The following is an 18,203-nucleotide window of genomic DNA, read 5'->3' as shown; positions in this document are numbered from 1 at the left end:
CACAGAATATAGGGTCTTAAACTAGGATATTATCAGTAAACTACCTAGCGGGGACCCACTGGGCTGAGCTTTCTTTTCTTCTCTGAAGCAAAGGCTGGAGAGCAAAGCCTGGGAGCAAGAGCAGGCAAGCGCGCCTGTGTTGGAGGAAGAGACGGGTCCTGCGGCAACAGCCGTACGGAGTGATGGCGACCACCGCTGTGTGTCCCTGCAGTGCTCATCCCTGCAGACCCTCCTGGACCAGCCGGGGGCGTCCCACAGGGAATGGGGGGGCGGCACCTACCTGATGACTTGGGTTGTCGCTCTCCTTCTAACGAGAGCCGCTCTGGTGTCCTGAGGAGGGACCTGACGCCAGGATTTTGATTGATCATGTAAAATGGACAAAGCACACCATCTGTCGAAAGCAGCATAAGAACTGGAGCAGGGGGAAGAGTCTTCTCGTCATCTGTCAGAAAAGAAAACCAAGTGACAAAAGAGCCAAGTCAGCGGAAGCCCAGAAGGAGAAGGCTGCCCTCGGCACAAGGGGCTTGACTGGACTCCCGGTCTACGACAGCTCCGGCTGGTTTGCTGAGAGTCAGATCTCAACAGCCGTCACGCAACAGCCCTTTAAAGAAGAGCTACTGCCACGCGGATCGCCAGGCCTGCCAGCCCTACACAGAAGCCCTCGGCGCCCAGTGGTGGCTCTGACTCTCCCTCAAAGCCCTGACGTTTATGTGCGATCCAGGGTTGGGAGGTAGGTTTGACATTCCCCTGACCAAGACAGGCGTCTCCAGGAATCGAGTCGGCTAGTGAAAAATGACAGGCTGGACTCTTCGGAAAACACACAGAAGTACACAGCAAAGCAAGGCAAACCACTTCACATGCATTCACAGCTGAACCGTAAGCATGCCATTCTGCCAGTTAGGCCTTCAAGAGAACCAGGGGAAACAAGTGCATCCGACCAAAGAGGCTGACCGGGGAAAGGGGGCGGAACTTCGTGGTGCCCGACAAGGACGTCTCTCCACCAAGAGCAGAGACTATGTCCTCTCTTACGCTCCGATTTTGCGGGACTACAGCCCTGCCCGGTCTCCGCAGGGGAAAAGACAGGCCCCAGGGGAAGCCCGTGCTCGTGGCCTCCAATTTCTAATCGAAGCCTTCAAACTAGACAGTGGTGTGCAGCACCTGCCGAGGGTGCTCTTCCCTTGGGAGGCACTGGGGAACCGGATGGGACAAAGAAACAAAGCTGGGAAAGCTGGCGTTCCGTGTTTCGGCCAGATTCTAAAGCGCCTGTGTGCGCGCGCACTCAGGCAGTATCCGGCCTCGGAGGCATCACTGAATACCCATTCGAATTAGCTGAGTGCTGTCCCAATGCATTCCAGCTCCCTCTTCAAGTAGAAACGTGCCCCAAGGTAAAAGCGAAGGGCAGAAGAGACTCCGTCGTGAAAGCGCAGACTCCCGACGGGAGCAGCCGCCGCGACGGGAAGAGGACGACCGCGGCCGCACTTACTGACAGTGATTTCCACTTGGGTGGTGAAATCTATGGCGACGCCCACGGGCAGGGAATCGTCACTCTTGTCTGTCACAGGCAGCTCAGCTCGACTCGAATCCTCTAGCAGCCAAGATTCCCAATTGCTCTGGAAAAAAGAACGAGTAGAAGAAAATGCTGTGTCGGTGAGAGCTCTCCCCACCATCATTCAAGTAGGAGAGAAGAAAAAAGACAACCCACTTGGTTTAGAGTCCCATGCTGAGCAAGACTCGGAGATCTGGAAAGACAGTCTAAAAGCTGCGAGTCCCCCAGCACGCAAGGGGTTCCTTCTCCGAGTCAACCTCCCTATCTGCTCCTGGCGAACGGAGCCCCTGCCTTCTTAGTAAACGAGCACTGTTAGCAACACCCTCTGGCGATCATCCACCACACCCAGGCAGACGCCTAAGCACCCTGGGCAAATCTAAAAGCTGCACCTGCTCCTGGAAATCTGGGACCAGGAGCCCCAGGTGATCTCTACCGAGGCCCTGAGCAGAGCAGCTCAGGAAGCCGGCCAGCTGCCCCGTGCTCACTCGTCCACAGAGGCAGAAGGGAACCTCAGTCCTTGTCTTCCTGGCCCCCACCGTCAGCTCCTCACGCCGGTCAATCTTCCGGCCATTAGACTTCTTGGGAAAACACATCTTTTCAATAAACTCCTCTTTTGCTCAAGCCTGCTTGAGCGGGATCTGTTCCTTGCAACAAGTGAGTCCTGATTTTTAAAAATCATGGACACTTCCTCTAATTTTTAATACTGACCAAAACCAGGCAGCATGAATCAAAGAAGGAGACTGCTCAATGAGAAACCCAAACAAAAAACTGTTCAGGAAAGGGAACATAGCTATGCAGTGAATAAGAGTCACGTTCATAATAACAAACAAAACTGATTCCAACTTTGAAAAACAATCTACAGACAAAATAAAGAAGGCTTGATGATCACTACAGAATGCAAACAATATCAGCTTTGATCGCGCAAAGGGCAAGACAGAGATGACAGCGGCTTGAAGGTGGGAGGGGAGAAGGTGTGCGGAGGGCAAGCTGGGTGCGAGGATGTTCGTCAAGACCCAGAGACACAGCAAGCACACCGTGACGGCGCCAGAAATGAAGGCAAAAATGTGTTACCGGGAAACTGCTCCTGCAGTTAACCCAAGAGCAGCAAAACAGACTGCGGAACTCTGGCCCGTGACCCGGAGAGCTGTGCGCTTCAGGTGGGCGACCCTGCCGCCCAGAGAAGGAAGGACGAAGGCTGAATGACTGAAGAGGCCTATGTATCTGTGCATGAGATGCATGCACATTTTTAAACTCAAAACCTTTAAAAGAAAAGTTTCTGGCTGAAGAGTTGTGAGACATGGCCAGAATTCCTATCAGATGCACTTTGCAAGGAGACCAGACGTAAGCACTTGACAGATGGGAGAGGCGAGAGAAACAGGGTCAGGAATGACACCGTAAATTGCTGGTCGAGTAACTGAGGGATGGAGGTTAACCTACAAAGAAGGGGAAAACAGGTATTGGGAGAAAAATAAGAGTTTAGTTATGGACATTATTAGTTTAAGATGCCACTTAAAAATTTAAGAGGAGCTGCCACTTAAGACATTTACATTTAGGACAGAAAAATACCCCTAGAACAAACTCCACTCTCACCGCACATGGTTCTTTGGCTTAGCACCTTATTGAACGTAGTGGTATTTAATTTGAATATCCACGTTATTTATCTTTGTTTTGGCTTTTTAGGGCCGCACACGTGGCATACGGAGGTTCCCAGGCTAGGGGTCGAACTGGAGTTGCAGCTGCTGGCCTCTACCACAGCCCAGCAACATGGGATCCAAGCTGTGTCTGCAACCTACACCACAGCTCGTGGCAACACTGGATCCTTAACCCACGGAGTGAGGCTAGGGACCGAACCTGCGCCCTCATGGGTACTAGCCAGATTCACTTGCGCTGAGCCACGACGGTAACGCCTAGTTTGTTTCTTCTTGCCTAGTTCACTGTTTAGGGTATACCAAGGCCCTGTAACGAATACACATCCAAAGACGTACTAGCCCAACATTAGGTTTTGGAGTTTGGGTGTTCAAGTTGGTCGAGCGGCTGTCCTACAAGCTTTGCTTCAGTATCCAGGCTCCTCGTCTGCGGCTCCATAGCCATTACTTTGGTCCTTAACAAACTCTGCATCCAGGTGACAAAGGGAAAGGCACACAGAGGATGCCCACAGAGTTGTGGGCCAGGCCCAGAATCAGCACAGAAACCGCTGCTCCCCCTGCAAGAGGCAGAACTCGATCATGCCGACCAACACCAAGACAGTAGCAGAAAAATAGTTTATCATTTTAATATGCAGAAGCGAACGACACTTCAGGCCATTCTCCTGGTTTCCACAGCAGCAAAAAAAAAAAAATCTTAAAAATTAGTAGACTTCTGATCTACTTGCTTTTGATTAGTATAATATGTAACTAACCTACAAAGTGCTCCACATTTCTTTCTTACAATCCTTTACAAAATGCAGAAGAGGCACTGAAATTTGGCTCATATTTTATTTTTTTGTCTTTCTAGGGCCGCACCCATGGCATATGGAGGTTCCCAGGCAAGGGGGCAAATCGGAGCTGTGGCCGCTGGCCTACACCACAGCTCACAGCAATGTGGATCCTAGCTGCATATTCAACCTACACCACAGCTCACGGCAACGTCAGATCCTTAACCCACTGAGCGAGACCAGGGATCAAACCTGTATCCTCATGGATACTAGTCAGGTTCGTTAACCACTGAGCCATGAAGGGAACTCCCATTCTCTTTTGTTTTTAAATACAACTTCATATTTTTTTTTTTTCAATTTCATCTTATTTATTTTTGGGTCACAGCATGTGGAAGATCCCAGACCCGAGCCACAGCAGTGACAACACCAAATCCTTAACCACTAGGCCACTAGGGAACTCCAGCTGCAAATGTTTTGATGTTTGTCTCTGCCATTATCTCCAAGTAGTCTGCAACCTACTTAGAGAGCTTCTCTTTGACCTGAGTTACTTCAGACAGTTATTTTTTGGGGGGGGGGCTGTTCTGTATGTTCCAGTATTCACAGTTTTGATTGATTGAAATTGTATCATTACCTAGCTTTATCGCAATGTCACAAACTATGCAATGTCATTCTACATTTGACTTGGTATGATGAATTTTTCAAAATGTTTTGTGGCTTCTGAAAAAAAGTGTTGGTTTTTTTTTTTTTTTGGTTTTTTTTTGGCCCTGGCATGCAGCAGCTTAATGTGGGATTTCAGTTCCTAAACCAGGGACTGAACCTGGGCTGTAGCAGTAAAAGCACAGAGTCCTAACCAGTAGACCACCAGAGACCTCCCAAAAATGTTTATTCTTAATGTTTAGCCAAATTTAATACAACCACTAACTGGCCTTTACTGATTATGTAATTTAAAAAAGAGAGAGGAGTTCCCACTGTAGTACAATGGGATCAGCAGTGTCTCTACAGTGCCAGGAGGTAGGTTCAATCCCCAGCCCAGCACAATGGGTTAAAGGATCTGGCACTGCCGCTGCAGCTGTGGCGTGGCGTAGGTCGCAACTGTGGCTCAGATCTGATCCCTGGCCTGGGAACTCCATATGCCACTGGGCAGCCAACAGAAAAAAAAAAAAAAAAATAGTAAGAAAAAGAGAAACAAAAGTTTCCTTTCCTGTCATGGATCATCTGCCACAGTGCAGGACGGCTTCCCTCTGGCTGCCAGGAGGACAAGGTGGAAGAAGGGAAATGGGAGCTTATCCACAGGTACTTTCTGCTGTCTGGCTGTTCCTCAAGGTCCAACAGAAAGTATTTCTAACAAGCTACAGTTTGGTTTGGTTTGCATGTTTCTCCTTCCAGAGTCAAGGATGGATTACAGTCAACTGGAGAGAGGAGGCAGGGTCAAGCAAGAGGAAGACAACGGAGATGGTTCAACGGAACAGAGTAACCCTCCCCCACGTCAGGGACGTGCCTCCCGCAGGCCAATGCTGGCATGCGTGCTGCCACGTTTGTCCAACGCAACATCTAAGCCTGCTGGGCCAAGGCTCTTGGCCACTTAAGCTTCACTCTCATCCAGAAACTTATCTTAATTTTAAGCTCATAGTTAATTCCCTCCAAGACCTTTCTCAGAAAAGCACCACGTAAAAGCGACAAGAGACACTTACCTGGCCGCTCTGTCGAGCAAGGATACTAACTTCTATCGAAGACGCAGATGCTGCCAGCACTAAATCCCTTCAAAGAAGAAAACCGGAAGACCATTACATTGGGAAAGCAACAGCCGTAGCCTGACTTGAGTCAGTGGTAAAGTCTACCGGGATCTCCTTGACATGTCAAGGAGAAAGGCTAGGTTTTCCACACTATTTAAGAACGGTGAGAAGATTTTATTTATTTGTCTTTTTAGGACCACATCTGTGGCATAGGGAGGTTCCCAGGCTGGGGTCGAATTGGAGCTGCAGTTGCCAGCCTACACCACAGCCACACAACACCGGATCCAAGCCATGTCTGTGACCTGCACCACAGCTCACGGCAACACTGGATCCTAAACCCACGGAGTGAGGCCAGGGATTGCACCTGCGTCCTCGTGGATGCTAGTCAGATGTGTTACCACTGAGCCACGACGGGAACTCTAAAAAGGTAAGAGGTTTTTAGATGTAAAGCTTTATTTCTTTTTTTTTTTTTTTTTTTTTTTTTGGTCTTTTTGCCATTTCTTGGGCCGCTCCTGCGGCATATGGAGGTTCCCGGGCTAGGGGTCGAATCGGAGCTGTAGCTGCCAGCCTACGCCAGAGCCACAGCAACGCAGGATCCGAGCCGCGTCTGTGACCTAGACCACAGCTCACGGCAACGCCGGAACTTTGACCCACTGAGCAAGGGCAGGGATCGAACCCGCAACCTCATGGTTCCTAGTCGGATTCGTTAACCACTGCGCCACGACGGGAACTCCTTATTTCTTAGCTCAGAGGCTAAAGCCCTGGAGACTCAGCCAACTGCCTATGTATTTAAAACAAGGGAAGGAGAGACACAAGTCCAAATTCCCAATAAATATACCGCCGTGTAGAGAAAAAAATCTAGTTTGAGGAACAAAAGCTTTGCTTCAAGTGACCTATCTTTCAAAGGGGCACTTCTGCTCAGACAGAAACTTTCAGTATGTCCCTTAAAAATCAGTATTTTCTCAAGTCATCACCAGAGTTACTAAAAGATGGGATTTTTAAGTTTAGCATGTATTCGAGCTAAATAATTCAGGACTGGGGAAACAGTGGTAACAGTCAGAGAGGCATGATCTAGCATCAGCTGAAAATATGTTCCGGGTATCTCCAGCCTCTATTTTCTTCTAAGAGGGGAAACAAAACAGAACAGGCAGGACCCAGTGACTCGGGTGTAACTGGACGGCGAGGGCCGCAGGGCCCTCCCTGGGCCCGGCTCACCATTCCTCCACGTAGTTCAGGTAGTAGTGATGCTGCCTCTCTGTGCAGCTGCCGTAGCAGGGCTCCATGAAGTTCACGAACACCTCTGGGTGCTTTTCTTCTTTTTTCTACAGTGAACAGAAGGAGAAAAAAAAAAAAAAAAAAAAAATCTCATGGGCGACTTTTCCTCAATTCTACACACTTAAGGATGATCTCAAAAGATAAATTAAGTTTATGAGAAAATTCGCTCAAAATCTACGTCCAAATCTACAGACATAATGTAAAGGCAGCACTGAGCAGCAGCATGGGTAGAAACAGTGGCCAATGACCCAACCACCTTCAGACTTTTCTGTCACTCAAACACCGACAGATAACTCAACTCTCTGATGTTTCCCACATGTATGATGGACCAAAAAATACCTATCTAAGGCTGTTATATGTGTAACATAAAAGGGTAATGATGAGGCTTCTTGCCTAGTACATGGAATATAAGCAGCAGGCAATAAATGCTAGTGCTAATATTACCGCTGGGATCAGAAAATCTTAAGTGATATCTTGAAATGAGGCATTTTCAAAAACATTTTGAAAATTCAGCCCACTGTCAGGAGGAACCCAAAAGACTTAATTTAAAAAAAGCTACTTTTTTCCTCATACCAAACTGGCAAAGATTAAAAAATGAAACCACTGTTTTTTTCTGTTTTTTTTTTTTTTTTTGCTTTTTAGGGCGAAACCCAAGGCACATGGAAGTTCCCAGGTTAGGGGTCAAACTGGAGCTACAGCTGCACACCTACATCACAGCCACAGCAACGCCGGGTCACCAACCTGCTGAGCGAGGCCAGGGATCAAACCCGCATCCTCATGGATACTCGTCAGATTCATTTCCACTGCACCACAACGGGAACCCTGAACCACTGCATACTGACACACATCTCTGGCTGCTAGTCCTACTGTCGGTAGGAATATAAACTGATCCAACTTTTCAAAAAGATACTTTGGCAATGTTTTCAAAAGCCTATCAAAAAAGCACATGCTGGAGTTCCCGTCGTGGCTCAGTGGTTCATGAACCTGACTAGCATCCATGAGGACACCTGCTCAGTGGGTTAAGGATCCAGCCTTGCCGTGAGCTGTGGTGTAGGTCGCAGACGTGGCTTGGATCCCACATTGCTGTGGCTCTGGTGTAGGCTGGTGGCTATAGCTCCTATTAGACCCCTAGCCTGGGAACCTTCATATGCCTCGAGTGGCCCAAGAAATGGCAAAAAGACAAAAAAAAAAAAAAAAAAAAAAAAAACACTGGGCAGGCGTTCGATATATAGCTGATAAAGAAATAAATAAAGAAATGAATTTTAAAAATCAAGACATATTCCTGCTTTTCTAAAATGTCCTTATCAGGTTAACATTTACCATGACTCATGGTTTACCACTTAAGCCAAAGTAACATTTATGATTTTTTTCACCTTGTAACTCCACAGTAGAACAGGCTCTAAGCAGACACCAAAATTTTGGTCGCCAGGCCCATGCTGCAACATTAAAATCCTACACCTCAAGTTGCACCACCAGTGACAAAAGCCGATGGAAGCCTAAGCCTCCAGCTTTATTAGACGACTTCTGCAACCTTCAAACAACAAAAGCATCCCTTTCCTACACATACCGGGAGCAGAGCCATCACCACATCTGGAGACGTTTCCAAGGTCCCGTCCGCAGCGGCATAGACCACTGTGAATTCATAGGTGCCGATCCACAGCACATCCAGAACTGAAAGACACACGTCCTCATGAGGCATCTCGCGTTTGGAACAAGCCCTGTGTGTTATAAAACTAGTATCTCATGGATTAAAAAAAAAAAAAAATCCAACCATGATAGTTTTAACAAAGGTCCGGATTTCATTGACCAAATATAACTCACAAAGACGCAGAAGCCCAAATTCATCCCCAAATGGAATTTTTTTTCCTTGTGGATTCTAATTAAGGCAAATTATGAAGAATTCTAATGAAAAAAAATCAAGATCCATTTAACACCGAGAGACGAAAGTGCTACCAGAGGATTACTGCCACAACGACTTAATTAGCTGACTGCAATCAGGAGTTTCCCTGCAGGAGGCACCGACACTGCTCTGAACAGGGAGCAGGTACATCACCTGATCGCAAATCTCTGCAACACAGACAGCCCCTCATCAGACATCAGGCCAGCAAGAAAAGCAGACGCCTTACCTCGGACAGGATGATCTGACACATAAAACGGTGGACAAGGGATGACTTTTTTTTCCTGCAAAGTCTGAAATAGATTTGGGATTAAAAAAAAAAGTGTCAAATGAAACAGTCCCCAAAACAAGGAAACTGTCCAATCCCACATGTTCCCCTCCCGGCCACCTAACCTCATCTCCCCAGCCAGGAGAGAATGAACACAGGGAGGAGTGGAGGCCTCCTTTCAGGACCCTGCCCCGCAGAAACGCTCATGGGAACAAGGCTGCTCAACGCAATACCGTTGACAGCAGCAAAACCACTCATACGGATACGGACACCCATCAGTTACGCAGGAGAAAGGTACACCGTGGTACAGTCACACAGTGGACTACTACACAGCCGCTCAAGAGAATGAAGCAGCTCTCGAGTGATGACTTGGAAAAAGACCCAAGTATACTATTATGTTAAAAAGCGGGGGCGGGGGGGGGACAATAAAATTAAACCAATTGTATTATCTCTTTTTTTTTCTGGCCGCACTCAAAGCATGTCGAAGTTGCCAGGCTAGGGATTGAACCTACACCACAGCTGCCACCTGTGCCACAGCTGCAGCAACAACAGATCCTTAACCTGCTGTGCCGCAGGAGAACTTGTTACCTCTATCATCGTTCTATAGACTAATGCCCTAAAAAGATATGTGGATATTTACTAAATTTCACGTAACTTTTTTTTTTTTGGTCTTTCGTCTTTTTAGGGCTGCACCGACGGCATATGGAGGTTCCCAGGCTAGGGGTCAAATTGGAGCTGTAGCTGCCGGCCTACACCACAGCCACGGCAACACGGGATCCGAGCCATGTCTGTGACCTACACCACAGCTCATGGCACCGCTAAATCCTTAACCCACTAAGCAAGGCCAGGGATCAAACCCGTACCCTCATGGATACTAGTCGGGTTCGTCAACCACTGAGCCACAATGGGAACTCCCACGTAATGTTTGTTTATGATAAGAAGAAACAAAACCTTAACCCCGAACCTATGCCACCACATCCACCACTCTGCAGCCCCGCAGAGAACAGGAGGAAGGCACAACAGCAAGGCCTTGGCATTGCCTGTGAACCTCTCCTTGCCATCCAGGCTTGCCCGGACATGTATGGATTCTAAGTCAATTTATACTGAAGAATATTCATGAGCATTATTTCTGGAAGGACACAGGGAGAAGACGACAGAGTGGACAAGCAACTCTTTCCTGCATTCACTTGTGAACTGATAAATTTGATGCGATGAGCGTAAACTATATTTTAACAGAAGAAAACAGCAAAGATACTCCCAAACCACCCTCAAAACAGTGAGTAACTTGAGTGGAAAAGTTCTGAAATCCAAGGCAAGACTTACAGGAAGATACTGGACCACGGTCCCATTCTGTTTGCCCACTGCCAGCTGCTTTCCTTTGGGGCTCCAGCACACTGAGGAAAGAAGAGAAGCCACCCACTAAAAACCGAAGAACATGGAGCAAAACCAATTCTTGTTCCTCTGTCACGTCAGGGAAAACCGTGGGATCACCCTTACTTGGCGAAGTGAAAAAAGGAAAATCATTTTGACAACACAAGCTAATTGTGAGTTATGTCTGGGCCACTGAATCAGCTGCTAAAAGCGCCTTTTCAGGGCAGCATGGCCCCGAAAACTGTAAAGTGCAGAAAACTCTAGAAAAAACGAGAAGAGAAGATTTTCCGACATCAAGAAATCATTCTCTTGCTCCTACGTGGTACTTTCTGATGCTTTTTCCCTGAAGGTACAAAATATGACTCTTTAAGAGAAAAACAGTTATTCTTAACAGCACAGTTCTAAACCAGCTCTACCACAATATTTTTTTCTCCAGAAAACCCAAGTACATTCAAGCTAAATCACATATGCTGTCTCGCTTCAAGGACAGTAACTACAAAAATAAGAAACATTCTCTCCACTTCTACCAAAAACAACAAAACAAACCCACTTGAGGTTTTTTTTCCCAGAAATTAATTTTTTTTAAAGGACTATCACCTCTTTTTGTTTTGATGGAGTTCCTATTGCGGCTCACTGGAAACGAATCTGACTAGCATCCATGAGGACACAGGTTCAATCCCTGGCCTCGCTCAGTGGGTTAAGGATCTGTCATTGCCGTAAGCTGTGGTGTAGGTCAAAGACGCAGCCCGGATCTGATGTTGCTGTGGCTATGGTGCAGGCCAGGGGCTACAGTTCCGATTCGACCTCTCGCCTAGGAACCTCCATATGCCAGGGCAGGGGCAGCCCTAAAAAGCGCACGCACACACACACACACAAAGATAAAATATTGTTTTTCTTATTATTTATTTTCGCTTTTTTTTTTTTTTTTCCCAGCCCTGCCCGCAGCATATGGAAGTTCCCAGATTAGTGCTCAAATCAGAGCTACAGGTGCCAGCCTACACTAGAGCCAAAGCCGGACCCACACCGGAGCTTGCGGCAACGCCGGATCCTTAACCCACAAAGCGGAGCCAGGGGTCGAACCTGCATCCTCATGGACACTAGCTGCCTTCGTTCCCACTGAGCCACAGTGGGAACTCCCCAGTAACTAGTTTTTAAATAGATGACCACTACCACACGTTACAGAGCAGAAGACTTCATTACCCACCAGATGTTACTCCTACTGTGGAGGGAAGAGTGGCACACACTTTCACGGTTTCTGTGACTTGCAGGACAGCAATGCTGCCATCGGCCAGACAAACTGCCACCATGGAGGCGACGGTAGGGTTCCACTTCATGTCAATCACCATGCCTCCTGCATCTTTCGAGAGCTTGTGATAGGCAAACGGACGTTTCTGCTGCTTAGCCTTTTAAAACAAATGCCCAGAAACAAAAATAAACAGACATTTAACAGTCAAAAAAAAAAACATTGAATACACAAGTTTTCTCCAATTATAGTTCACTCTGCTCCATGACAAGAATACTTAGCCCTGCACAACGTGTTTGTTACAATTTTAATACAACTTTGAAAACGGCAATTATTCCAGCATACTTGGAGAGACTCAACAGGGGAATACACACATGTAGAACAATAAAGAGTATATACTAGACTAAAATCTGGGCTTTTCTTTTTTTTGGTTGTGCAAGTTCTTGGGTGAGGGATTGATCCTGAGCCACAGCAGTGACCCAAGCTGCTACAGCAACAATGCCAGATCTTTAACCTGTTGTGCCACCAGGGAACTCTTGGGCTCTGCTTCTTAACAGTATTGGGTCCTTGAATTTTATTTTTTTTTTAAGGTCACCCCACGGCACATGAAAGTTCCCATGTTAGGGGTCCAATCGGAGCTACAGCTCCTGGCCTATGCCGCAGCAACACCGGATCCTGAACCCACTGAGCAAGGCTAGGGATCAAACCCACATCCTCATGGATACTCGTCGGGTTCATGACCCGGTGAGCCACACAACAGGAACTCCCCCGAAATAATTTCTTGAGGTCACTTTTATCTCTAAGATCTGTGATTCTATAATTAAGGACCTTTTAAAAACCCGTACTTTAATCTAGAAAAAGATTCAAAGGTCAACCCAGAACTTGTAGATTCTGATTCAGTACCAGGTCCCTACAGTTTGCCAGCAGCTTACCTCATTTGAAAAGGTGCGAACATCAAAAAAAGCAATAATGGAGCCATATTCACTGGACATCATGCACACGGAAAGCGTGAGGTTATCGCAGCTTAGGGCCAGGTGATGTATCGGGAATTTCATAGGAACCAGCAGGCTCTGAACTTTATCAACTATGAAGACAAAATAACCCACAAAGCAGAAGATGGAGTGTTCTAAGCATAAGCCACAAGCCCTCTATTCAAGTTGACGTAAAATAACTTTAGCATCTACACAAACATATGCACACACCCTGATACCCAGCTGTGCAGATAAATCATGGCTGTCCTGCAGATGTACAATGATGCTTTAAGTATTCTAGGATTCTTCCTCTTAAGACCTGGGGAAACTCGCAGTGGCTGTGCTCCTTGTTGAAAATAGTGTCCTGGAGTTCCCATCATGGCTCAGCGGAAATGAACCTGACTAGCATCCATGAGGATGTGGGTTCGATCCCTGGCACTGTTCAGTGGGCCAGGGATCCGGTGTTGCCGTGAGCTATGGTGTAGGTCGCAGACTCAACTCAGATCTGGCCGTCTATGGCCATGGTGTAGGCTGGCAGCTGCAGCTCTGATTCAACCCCTAGCCTGGGAACCTCCACATGCTGCGAGTGTAAAAAGCAAAAAAAGAAAAAGAAAATAGTGTCCCATGCTGAATTTCTGTAACAACACTCCAAATAGTACATATTCCCATTTGTTTGGATGGTGCTCCTATGACAACTAAAAAGCCATGCAACACAACTCTTCCGGGAGAAAGCCGGAGCAAGTTCAACTGAGCAAAAACTAAAAGCAAGGAACAACTCATCAAAAGAGATACACGAAGAATCAAACGGAACTCCCAGAAAAGCTTCCAGCAGCCTACCCAGAACTTACTCTTCCTGGGGGTCAATCTCAGGACTAACAGCAGTTTTAATTGTACTGGGAGGATGACTTCTTCGGAAGCAAATGGCATTAGCACTGCACGACTCCTCTCTTTACAATGCACCATAAATTAAGTAACTTACCTATCTTATTGGGATCATCGCCAGGTTTATTCTGAATAAGAAGATTTTTGGTAGGAAAAATCTGCAACCCACTGGCTCCACCGGCAAAGACCAGGCCATACTTGTTGGACACGGCAAGTAGACTTGAGCGTTCCTTCGGCAGCTCCTCAGGGGAGTCAAAGATTCTCACCTTCTTCAGTGCTCTAAACTGAAAATCCTGTGGTGAGGGGTCAAAACAAGATCAATTCAAGTAAATAGGAAATTAAATCACCTGTCACTATATTCCAGTACGACAAAATACATGTTACCCTGAGGCTAAGTACTGTGTAGCTCAGTCTTCTTTGGGCCATGCCTGCAGCATGTGGAAGTTCCTAGGCCAGGGATCAAACCCACACCACAGCAGGGACCTGAGCCACTGCAGGATCCTTAACCCACTGAGCCATGAGGGAACTCTGCGCGTTTTTAATCTTCCTATGACATTGTGGTACCTGGCATAGTGCTTATTAGTATTTATTGAATAAAATAAATTTTTAAAAACTCATGAAGCTTTTCTTGACTAACCCAGTGAACACTGATCTTTCCCTTTTCTGAATTCCTAGCTTATTTATTTGTCTTTTTGTCTTTTCTAGGGCTGTATCCACAAAATACGGAGGTTCCCAGGCTAGGGGTCTAATGAGAGCTGTAGCCGCCGGCCTACACTTGAGCCACAGCAACACAGGATCCGAGCCGCATCTGAGACCTTCACCACAGTTCACGGCAACGCCAGATCCTCAACCCACTGAACAAGGCCAGGGTTCGAACCTGCGTCCGCATGGATGCCAGTCAGGTTTGTTAACTGCTGAGCCATGACAGGACCTCCTACCCTGTAAACTCAAATTACCAGTATAGTACTCAACAAATATACATGGAGGTGACCACTGAAGGGTAACAAACTCCCAAGAACTGGTTTACCTGCATCAGATGCCTGCTAAACAAAACTCCCGTCACAGATGGGGATGTGTGCAGTCAAACCCTTGGTGTTGAGGCCCAACACGCCCAGATGCCATGAGGACCCTCCAAAACCAAGCCCGAACCCCGGCCACAGGCAGTAAGCAGCTTGGCTTGACCCGCCCAAGCTGAAGCGCCACCTGACAACACTGCTTCCTTTGCACAACTACGCCATCACCCCTGCCACGTCCAGCGCCACCTCCACCCCCCACCTACTCACTTCTGGTTTTCCCTTCCTTCCATTTTCATGCTCCTTAGTGCCTCAGGGCCTGGTAGCCTTCCTCAACCTCCTGTCAATGCCTGACTCATCTAGTCTCCCATGATTTTATCAATCTGTTTTCAAAGAATTTTCAGTATGTACCATCTCTTGGTAAAAAGCGTTCCATATAAGCTTGCCAATAATTAAGTTATACTATATCGGTTTTTATTTTTTTCTTTCTTCAATTCTAATCCAGCTTTAAGTGAAGGTTTTAGTGAAAAGAGTGTGAATCTTCTTTTGCTTACACTCCAAAAAGTATAAAAGTGAAGACAGCCTTTCTTTCTTTTTAGGGTCTCACCTGAGGCATATGGAGGTTCCCAGGCTAGGGGTTGATTCAGAGCTACAGCTGCCGGCCTACACCACAGCCACAGCAACGCCAGATCCAAGCCGTGTCTGTGACCTATACCACAGTCACCGGCAACGCCGAGATCCTGAACCCACTGAGCGAGGCCAGGGGTCAAACCCACAACCTCATGGTTCCTAGTCGGGTTTCCCCTGCACCACGATGGGAACTCTTGAAGTACTCTTCTTAATTTCAACCAAGTATAGGGATCAGAAATCCACATGGCTTTCCAAGTGAGACCACAAAATTGTGAATCTTTTTGTTAATTCTCATCCTGATAATCCCAAATATCCTACCTGGGTCTTGTTTTGGCTTTTTGGTTTGTTTTTGTCTTTTATCTTTTGTCTTCTAAGGGCTGCACTCGTGGCATATGGTGGTTCCCAGGCTATGGGTCCAATCGGGGCTACAGCTGCTGGCCTACACCACAGTTACAGCAACGCCGGATCCTTAACTCACTAAGTGAGTCCAGGGATCAAACCCGAAACCTCATGGTTCCTAATCGGATTTGTTTCCACTGGGCCCCGACGGGAACTCCCCTACTTGGGTCTTGTAACCAGTAACCCAGGAAGGTGGTTGTTCTTAAACCTCTTCATCCTTCTGCCCCAGCATATCTGAGGAACATGGCACACTCACTGGGTGGCTCATCCAGGGCAGTGATTCTCAAGGAGAAAGAGAGCATCACAGCTCTAAACATGGTATGGATTACTACGCTTTAAATGCACTTCAGTGATTAGTTGTTCAGATACCTAAAGTCTTCCTACAACACAGTCCTGTTTTCTTGTGAATTCCCTCTCATCATTTGGCTCAGCTGGCCCGCTCAAGTGTTCTGACTTCAGGTTGATTTCCAGGACCAAAAGAGTCCTCCAGTTCCAGTTAACTAAAGCTCTTACAAGGTTCAGTGATGAACGGGCAAGCCTGGACCACCTTACAGAAGTACTGGCACCTGAGAGAGGGTCTTGAAAACACTAACGACAAACACCTAAATTTCTGCACGCTTGTCAAATGAGGCTTTGGGCAAGTTACTTTCTGAGCCTCAACTTGCTACTCTATATTAACAAGCACTTCGTAAGTTGCTGTGATAATTATCAGTGCCTGGCATAAAGCAAACGCTCGATACACAGTGGTTATGACCACTACTCCGACCACCACATTAGAGTAGGTAGGAGAAGAGTTCCCTTGTGGTCTAGCGGTTAAAGGATCCAGAGTTGTCACTGCAGCAGCTCGGGTTCGATCCCTGGACCAAAAACTTCCGCAAGCCGCGAGCGCGGCCAAAAAAAAAAGCGTAGTTAGGATAACTCAAGAAGCTCAGACAAGACCAACTAGGGCGGCAAAACTGCATTCAGTGGGGCTTTTACGCCGGCGGCACGGCAGAGCTCTCCAGGACGCGTTGGTGAGAACCGTGAGCCCGGCAAACAGTTCGAGCTGCAGGCGGGGGGCGGGGCAGCCGACACTCGCGTCTCGCAGGCAACACCTGAACTAAGAAAGGGGGGGAGGCCCCGGCCAGTGTCTGACCTTCATCTCCCGCTCGGGGATCACGGCGTCCATCTCGTCTCCCATCTCGCCGCTCTCAACTGGTCAAAGCAGCCACCGCGGCTGCCCGGGGCCTCGCCAACACTACCCAGGCGCTTCCAGGCCAACTTCCTTTCTTCAGGTTGAGCAGCGCTCCGCAGATTACGTACTTCCGGCGCGCATTGGTGACGTCAAGCTCCTCGGTCCGCGGACCTGTGAAGGGAGGCTGAGGGCCCTTCTGAAGTCTTGAGCCCTCCTGGCCGCCGCCTCCCATTGGCTGGCTTGGACCGAGTAGGGGGCGTGGCCCGGGAGCTGGGGCGCCTGCGCGCGGGAGGTCCGGTTGCAGCAGCCGCTTTAGCAGGTGGCGCGGTTTCGCTTTCGTTCTTTGAGCGGTGCACCTGCAGGGCCTCCACGCTCGTTTAATGGAAACGACACTGTAATCTGTGGATGTAGGTGGTTATTAATAGCTCCAATTGTAGAGAAGTTAGGAACTTGACAAATACTTCCAAGGGGCAGCTCCTGAGAAGGGCTTTGGAGGCCGGGAGAGTGGAGGGAAAAGTGCGGGAAGTTGGTGAGGTGGGTGTCGCCAGCGAGACTCTTCTGTGTCTAATGGCTGAAAGGGGAGATTAGAGGGCACCAGTGATTAGCTTTGTTTACGCCTTTCAAGGTAATCGTTTCCGGTGCAAGGGCCCAAAAACTGGGCAAAACACTATTTAATTTATGGTTTTTAGGGCCCCGCCTGTGTGGCATATGGAAGTTCCCAGGCTAGGGGTCTAATTAGAGCTACAACGGGCAGCCTACACAGCAGGCCACAGCAACGCGAGATCCCCGACCCCACCGAGCCAGGCCAGGGATGGAACCCGCATGGTCCTGGATACTAGCCAGATTTATTTCCGCTGTGCCACAACGGGAACTCCCACAAAACACTTTAGATGTGTTGTTTACTCTTCAGTAGTCACCTAGGGGTTGTCACTGCCATTTAATTGATTGAGGTGACTGGAAGCACAGAGGAGTTAAGAAAATTCCCCAGTGCCCCTCAAGTGGTGAAGGCAGGATTAGAGTTCGGCTTGTCTGAATATACTGATTGCTGACTATGACACAGTCCTACGTAGAGATTTTTGCAGTGGAACTGTAAATGCTCTAGGACAGAGATTCTTAGCTTGGAGGCTGTGATCAGCTCCCGGGAAGATGGGGGGAGGGGTACGTATTCTGTCACTGCTTGGTTTTCAGCAGACTCCTCATCTGCTCCAAGCCTGCTTCTCATTTCTCAAACAAAAATGACATAATGGAACCTTACTCATGGGGTTGCTATGAGAAGCAAAGGAAGTTCAACGTTTAACAGCACCTGGCACACAGGACACATTCTTTTAGTCTGTCACTATATCAGCTAGTGCTTCTCAGTTTACTAAGGCCCAGAACCACCCCCAAAA

General features: G+C 47.8%; 1 protein-coding gene across 11 annotated transcripts in view; it reads right to left on the bottom strand.

Annotated features, from left to right (window-relative positions):
• Positions 1–16,913, bottom strand: part of NUP214 (nucleoporin 214) — a 106,340-nt gene extending 89,427 nt beyond the window's left edge. For all 11 annotated transcript variants that reach the window (XR_014829320.1, XR_014829322.1, XR_014829324.1 and 8 more), the window contains exons 1-11: positions 16,777–16,913; positions 13,697–13,892; positions 12,679–12,830; positions 11,708–11,906; positions 10,456–10,526; positions 9,094–9,157; positions 8,535–8,638; positions 6,908–7,014; positions 5,651–5,717; positions 1,484–1,610; positions 281–442 (exon numbers count right to left, since the gene is read on the bottom strand). Coding sequence is in view for 2 of the 11 variants with exons in the window: in XM_005660529.4 (XP_005660586.2) it covers positions 281–442; positions 1,484–1,610; positions 5,651–5,717; positions 6,908–7,014; positions 8,535–8,638; positions 9,094–9,157; positions 10,456–10,526; positions 11,708–11,906; positions 12,679–12,830; positions 13,697–13,892; positions 16,777–16,821 (1,294 nt within the window). In the remaining 9 variants the exon portion in view is untranslated. The remainder of the gene's footprint in view (positions 1–280; positions 443–1,483; positions 1,611–5,650; positions 5,718–6,907; positions 7,015–8,534; positions 8,639–9,093; positions 9,158–10,455; positions 10,527–11,707; positions 11,907–12,678; positions 12,831–13,696; positions 13,893–16,776) is intronic.
• Between the last annotated feature and the right edge of the window lie 1,290 nt (positions 16,914–18,203).

This window comes from Sus scrofa, chromosome 1 (genome assembly GCF_054392235.1).
Source record: "Sus scrofa isolate SSC_HxYL_T2T_F1_AM1 chromosome 1, Sscrofa_HxYL_maternal_Yorkshire_Landrace_v2.0, whole genome shotgun sequence".
NCBI lineage: Eukaryota > Metazoa > Chordata > Mammalia > Artiodactyla > Suidae > Sus > Sus scrofa.
The sequence above is the reverse complement of the archived record's forward strand: the minus strand, read 5'-3'. Positions and strand labels throughout refer to the sequence as shown.